Source organism: Drosophila gunungcola, unplaced genomic scaffold (genome assembly GCF_025200985.1).
Source record: "Drosophila gunungcola strain Sukarami unplaced genomic scaffold, Dgunungcola_SK_2 000019F, whole genome shotgun sequence".
NCBI lineage: Eukaryota > Metazoa > Arthropoda > Insecta > Diptera > Drosophilidae > Drosophila > Drosophila gunungcola.
Genome location: NW_026453201.1, coordinates 1,397,483 through 1,404,763, shown reverse-complemented (window position 1 = coordinate 1,404,763; position 7,281 = coordinate 1,397,483). Strand labels below are relative to the sequence as shown.

The 7,281-nt window shown below is 49.8% G+C and overlaps 1 protein-coding gene and 1 long non-coding RNA gene across 2 annotated transcripts; both read left to right on the top strand.

Moving 5' to 3' along the window:
• Positions 1–338: 338 nt before the first annotated feature.
• On the top strand, positions 339–1,266 carry LOC128263824 (uncharacterized). Its single transcript, XM_052999079.1, has 4 exons — positions 339–371; positions 429–858; positions 907–1,146; positions 1,213–1,266. The coding sequence occupies exons 2-4, from the start codon at positions 628–630 to the stop codon at positions 1,264–1,266; spliced, it is 525 nt and encodes a 174-aa protein (XP_052855039.1). The 5' UTR covers positions 339–371; positions 429–627.
• Positions 1,267–5,288: 4,022 nt separating this feature from the next.
• Positions 5,289–6,056, top strand: LOC128263815 (uncharacterized). Its single transcript, XR_008268528.1, has 3 exons — positions 5,289–5,625; positions 5,735–5,933; positions 5,989–6,056. It is a non-coding gene; the product is annotated as an uncharacterized LOC128263815 (long non-coding RNA).
• The last annotated feature ends 1,225 nt before the right edge of the window (positions 6,057–7,281 follow it).

The window sequence follows — 7,281 nt, the reverse complement described above, 5'->3', positions numbered from 1 at the left end:
CTTGCATGGCTTTCAAAAATGTGTATTTGGAGAAGTGATCCACCACAATGAAGATGTAGGCCTGTCCCTTCTTCGACCTCGGGTACTTCCCCAGGAAATCGATGTACAGCTTCTGAAATGGCTGCTCAGTCTGGACTCTCTCAGCGATACCAACTTGCATCCGGAAATTCGGGGATTTCGTCTCCTTGCACACTTCACACCTGCGTATGGACTCCCGGACTTGCAGTGCCATGCCGAATGCGCACGCTCAATTATGCTGTGGGTCAGACTCTGGGGAATCCACAACTTCCATTCGAAGCCTTCCACCTCGTCATCAAGATTTGCCGAAGAAACTCTCTTGAAGATGAGACCATCCACTATCCTCAAGTCAGGTAGGTTGGCCAAGTTTTTTTCCACTTCTTGTAACAACTCCGTGTACTCTTCTCCAGCAAACTCAGTGGTCTCGAAGCCGAGTAACTCTGACGGGTCCACCGTTAGCTCTTCAACACAACGCGAAAGGGTATCTGCCACAACGTTCTCGCTTCCTTTCCTGTGTTCGATGTTGAAGTCATATCCCTGGAGTTGCAATGACCACCGAGCCAGCCGACCCGAAAGGTCTTTCATGGACATGAGCCACTTCAAGCTGGCATGATCGGTGATGCACGTGAACGGCATTCCTTCCACCTACGGCCGGAACTTTTGAATGGCCAGCAGGGCTGCGAGGCATTCTTTTTCAGTGACGGTGTAATGGACTTGGTGACGATTCATCTTGGCCGAGAAGAACGCTATTGGTTGCTCCTGGCCGTCTTCATCCCGCTGGAACAACACTGCACCGACTCCGATCTGGGATGCATCGCACTGGATGAAAAAGTGCCGCTTGTAGTCCGCATGTACCAGCACTGGCGCAGTAGTTAGGGCCATCTTCAGGGACTCTACTGCCAGCTGTGCTTCTGGACTCAAGGAAAACTTCTTATTTCCCGTCTTCTTCAAAGATTCCGTGAGCGGGGCAGCCAAAGTTGCAAAGTTCTTTATGAACCGACGGTACCAACCAGCGGTTCCAAGAAAGGCTCTCACTTCCTTCATGGTCCTTGGCTCAGGCATCCGCCTAATAGCTGCTACACGCCCTGGATCCATCCGCAGACGTCCTCCACCCACTATGAAGCCGAGGTAGGTCAAAGACTTGAAGCAAAACTTCGACCTGCTCAGCCCAATAATTAACCCTGCTTCTTTCAGGCATTCAGCGACTCGGCGAAGATACTTCAAGTGCGTTCATTTGTCAGGCGCTAGTATTAGCAGATCATCCAAGTAGACGAACACATTCGAGCGGATTTCAGCTGGAATTACTCGGTCCATGAGTCTCACCAGCCTCTGTGATGCGTTACAGAGTCCGAAAGGCATCACACGGAACTGGTAAAGAGGCCGACCAGGAACCGTAAAGGCTGTGTATTCCTTGCTGCTCGTGTCCAACTCAATCTGCCAAAAAGCGAACTTCAAATCCACGCTGGAAATGTAGTACGTTTGGTCAATTCTGGACAGGATGCCGTCTATGCTGGGCAACGGGTAAGCATCTTTGATGGTCACATCATTAAGCTTACGTGCGTCTAAGCAGAACCGGTGTTTTCCAGATCTTGACACTACGGTGGTGCGGTTGCTCCAGGGGCTTTTGCTCTCCTCGATGACTCCGAGCGCTAGCATCTTGTCGACCTCGTCCTCGACCACCTTCTGCTTCGCGGGAGACATCGGATAGGGTCGATCCTTGAACACTTTGGCTCCGTCCATCAGCTCAATAGTGTGCTTCTCCAGAGTTGTGGTACCTAAGCCATCCCTCTCGAAAGTCAAGAACTGCTGCTTGATCTCCTCCAGCTCTTGTTCCTCGGCCTTGGAAAGCGTCCAGGACTCGGGATCGGTTTTCTCCTCATCGTGATCCTCGACCTCAGCGTAGTGCTCCATGTCCCTGGCGTGTAATTCTTCGGCCTTTTTCACGCCTTCCGGATCGATGGGGCCTATAATCGCTGGGTCCAGTCCGAATGCTTGCCAAAAATCCACTCCAAAATAAGCTGGCTGCTCCAGGTAAGGACACAAGAAGAAGAGAATGTGCTCTGTCCGTCCTCGGTATTCCACCGGTAACTTGACCCGTCCTAAAATTGACCGATCCTCTCCAGAGGCCGTACGGACTGCGGATAAGTACTTCTGGACGGGCACATCCAAGGCCTCGACCAGCTCTCTGCCACCTTTTCCAAGCAGACTCACACTTGCACCAGTGTCCAACAACCCCGTCAGTTGCTTGGTCAGGACTCGGATTGCGGCGAACGGTCTGGGATCTGCGCTTCACGGCGGCCACTGCTTCGCGTCGGCAGTTCCGACGTTTGCGAAATCGGTCCCCGGCCTTTTGCACCTTGCGAGACACCATACGCATCCCGCCTAACTGGTGCTCTGAGAAGATCCTGTTCCTGATATCTAGGTACCGACGCATCCTCCCCGCATAAGGTAAGTATTGTAAATTAGACTTATTGCTATTCTTAGAAGGTAAACATTTATTTAACTCTACCAACTCTTGTTCTCTGCGGAACCCCTGTCTGGACGCATCCTCTCCGCCCTCGGATCGCCCAGCCGACCGTTTTCCGCACAATCCGGACATTTGGGAGACACGGTGTCTGGCTTCCCACATCGGTAGCAGAACAGTCTGCGTTCGGCTGATGCGCAGTCACGGAACCCGTGATCCACGGCTCCGCAATTCCAGCAGCCGGCTCGGAACGGATTTTTAGGCTTCGCCCGCACTTCGTCCACCTCTTGCCACGGAGGATCCTCACCAGGATCTGGGCCAATCGCCTCGCTGACCTTGGCCTTCTCCGCCAGAGGATACCGCATCGGCTGCGTGTACGTGGTCCGTCCACGTCGTCCAAAACTGCGCTCCACCTCGCAGCACTCTTCCCGCAGTTCATCCACCGTGAGCACATCCATCGCGTAGACAAACCTTGCGATGCTCTCCCTCAAGCCCTTTTTAATAATCTTCACCAGCTGTCGCTCTGACAGTGGCCTTTTCAGTCGAGCCGCCAACTGCTGCATCGCGTGGACGTAATCGCCAACTCCTTCTCCGGGCTGCTGCTCCCTCTGCAGAAGTTGGTGCATCCGATCGTGCTCCGTCTGATGGCATCGGAACCTATCCATCAGCGAGGCTCGAAGCTGGGACCACCTGTCCACCCTGCAGTGACGCACGTGCACCCAGTACCACTCCCGAGCCCGCCCAGTGAGCAGCAGGTGGAAGTTTCGGAGCACCTCTTGCCACGGGCATTGGCACTGCCGCTGCAGGAACTCCAACCGGAAGAGAAAATCTTCCACCGAGTTTCGCTCATCCTCCCCGTCGAAGGATACGCCCCACCGCTCAATTCGCCATTGCTGGTTGGCGGCTGCCGGCCCCACATTGGCATACAGACGCGGCTCCTCCCGGAACTCTGACGCCCTGCGGTCCTCAACGCCCCAGCTGCGGGCCGGGCCATCGTCTCGGCGCGACCTGCCATGATCCGGAGGATACCCGGGACTGCTACTTTCCAACTCCTGGAAATCCAGCGGCCTCCTCGGCGGTTTGGGTGGCACCCTCGGCGGAGGTTGCCTGGAACCGTCCATGCCGGCGACCTGTGTGCTCTTCGGCAACGCACCTTGCGGGGCTTGACCAGGGATTCCCGCGTTGATCCTTGAATCCGGACGCCTTCGCTCGTCCGGCATGCTCTCCAGGGGAAGCTGAGGCCGCTGAGCAGCAGGCCTTAACACCTCGTTCATCAGCTTCATCATCTCCAGGAAGCCACTTCGGATCTCGTCCCTCAGTGCCTGATTGATCCCGCCTTCTTGGGCCTTCCGATGGGTCTCCGCCGCCTGTGCCAAAGCCACATTAACGGCCGACCTTGCCGCGGAATCCACAAAAGGATCGTGGAGTCTTGCGTCCTTATCTCCCAGCTGCAATAACTCATCCGCCGCGGAACCAATTCCCTCCAGGATCTGCTGCTGCCTTGGGTCCTGCTGCAGCTCTGTGTCCTGTGGTCCTTTTTGCTCTTGTTGCAGTCCCTGGCGCAAACGGGCAAGCGGAGTCCTGGGCAACCCTTCCGATATGCGCGGCAAGCCAGCCTCGGTAGCGCCCTCCACATCCGTGGACCACATCTTTTCGTCGTCCTCGCCTGGAAAACCCTTCGACCGAAGCAGGTGATCATGCTTGCTGCCTTGTCGCTTTGACATCCTGAATTTTGATAACCCCTAACACGACTTCTGAACCCCGAATTCAATGTGCCAACCAAAAACCCAAATTATGTATAAATAAATAAATTGTGCTGTAGCTAGTAAGTGATAAATAATAAATAAATACGAATACTTATATTACCAGGCCAATAAATAATAATAATGAATAAATAGAACCAATAAATAATAATAATGAATAAATAAGAAATAAATAAGAAAACATATTAACGACCAACAAATACCTAAGGCTAAACAAATACACACCAATAATTAGCTCCTATCAAAAAAACAAGTCCCTCAAGACTAAATTTCTTTCTCTATTTTTTTTTTTTCCCAGCCTCAATAAGGGGAGATGGAGCCGATCACCAGCCGGTAGACTCCGCGCCAGTCGTCTTGCGTCTACAATTTCGTCCGAATTTTCACTAAACAAGCCGCTCGTCAACTGTACTAACTTTCAGCTGTGCTGAAAGTCGCCAGTTAAGGACTTCGGCTGTTTGCAGGATCGCATAGGATTTCCTTTTGGACTTTGCGTTTTTCATTAAAGTCGCGGTGGCCGAGCAGCGCGTGACGACGTCACGGGTCACGACCACACATTTAAGTTTTAAACCGATATGATATGAAACCGCAAATACCCAGGAAACCCAAGGATCTGCACAAAACAAACAACTACATTGTAACCCCAAAACAAAACATTCATTAAAATTACGTTAACAAAAAAATATGTCCCTAATACCTATATCACAGTTTTATCACAGTTTTTGGTTTAACCTTTCGTGCTTATTGCACGGACGACCTGGAATGCGAATCCTTTGATTTCCTTCGAAGAGGATGTCACCGCCAAATCACAGCTAATCCCTGTGAACTGTGCCTCGGGAGCAATTGTCCTGCCTCTAGTGGACAGCCTCCCTTTCTTCCTACAAAATTTAAACAACTTTTCTCCAGCAGTCCGCATCCCGGTGCAATTGCATGTGTGTCATGCAAGCCACCGTTCGTGGGCTGGCTGGAGATAATAAATATGCGAGACGCCGTCGACTCGGCTATCACATATCTTATTTGTTAATTTGGGCGCCATTTTGTTACGGAACTGCATCTTTCCCGGAGGGCAGCGCCGGCTAGCCACGGAGTCCCAGGGCGGAGTACCCCTTATGCCCTGCAGTCCGAACAATCGATTCCGACTCATCGGACGTCTCACGTCACTAACTTGACGATTTACCATCTCTACCACAAAGCAAAACAAAACAAAGCTATATATGCATCAAAACATTGACAATTGGACGAAATTGGTGGCTTTGATGTCCTTGCCACGACGCACCCACCCAACCTTGGGTGCCCCAAAAAGGATGTAGGAGGCACGCCCCATCTCCGGCAGACCGGAGTCTATTCCTGGTGGATTAGGATCGGCTCATCTCCCCGCCCAAGGTAACTTACACAAACATCTCGGTAGCTTGTTCACATTTAATCTTGGGCAAGTTTAATAAATAAATACATTCATTATTGATGCCTACTAATAATCTACTCTTTTCGTTAGAAACACTCAAGGCCGATCTCAGACCGTCGCCCAGATGAAAAGCGGTCAAAGCGGCAACAACCGAAGGGAAATTTTTAGACGCTTAATACTACAAGTGTCAGGCAAAAAATCGCCGCACGGCACTAAATTGGAGGCGTTTGCCAACCGGGTCGCCTAATCCTGAGGAGATCCAAGGGAAAAGAAGGGACGTGCTGAAAAAGTAAGTACGCTAAATAAATCCCACAAGTCATTAAATTTCGCGACCCAATTTATAGGTAGTTGGACGCGCGGCCAGGGTTCGGAATTAAGCCTCTAATTTTAGATTAGATTTCACAGTGAGTACTTGACAATCTGGACTAGGTGATATTACAGAAACAATGACAAAAGCTTATTTATTGCAGAGTTCTCGTCGGATATGATTGAAACTGCAGCCAGAATGGAAAAATCGCTAGCGGCGAAAACCAGCGCGAATCCGCACGGAGCCAATTGGTCCGGAGGATGGCGCTGCGTCCGCGTAAGAGGGGCCGGAGGCAGTGCGTCGGTGGACTTGGAGATGACCACGTGGCCAGCGCGGGCATTCGTTCCCGGAACGGACTCACAGAGGGAATCTCCGTATCTGGCCGTCTCGGAGGCAGTCGCTGTAGCTGCTGGCGCTGGAGGCTGCGGCTGCTGCTCCTGATCGCTGCTGCGGCTGATGCTGCTGCGGCTGATGCTGCTGCGGCTGATGCTGCTGCGGCTGAGGCTGCTGCGGCTGATGCTGCTGCGGCTGATGCTGCTGCGGCTGATGCTGCTGCGGCTAATGCTGCTGCGGTTGATGCTGCGGCTAATGCTGCGGCGGCTAATGGACGACGACCAAGTTAGGTCCGCCTGGTAAGTGTTCACTTCCCAAATCTTTTAAATTTCCGGGGCCCTCTAGATAGGGTCCCCGGTGGCTTTAATATTTTCAAAAAACACTGTTATTCATAAGTTTATTGCAAATAAATAACCACTCACTTTAATTTATCTAAACACTAATAATGCACATATGAACTTATTTTTCCACGACTGTTCTCCTACGACTTATTTCAGCAACTAAAACTATTAAATATTTAATTAATATCTTAATTAAACATTTTTCTTGAATATATTGAAGATTTACAAACGGGATTGCAATTAACAGGAATAGGAATATTCAATCCTAAAGTATTAAAACATGAAGAATTGGATGACATAGACGAAGAAAAGCTTTTATCAATCAAAAATTCAGCTTGGATAAATATCCAGACTAAAGACACTTTTATTTTAGTTCATATACCAACTTCATTTAAATAAATCCTAAAGTATGGAATTATAAAATACCCGACAAATTGACTTAAATAAAAACTTTGAATATTTTGTAAATGATAAAAACAATGTTTTTTATTTGGAAAATACAGCAAGTTTAATTGAAAATATATTAGACCAAAAATGAATAATCACTGATCAATGTATCTCTCAAATTCTTACGAATCAATTAGAGAATTGTCAACACATATTTGTATCAGAGAGTGAATCTATATAATATATTGAACGTAACATCATTGTAAGAC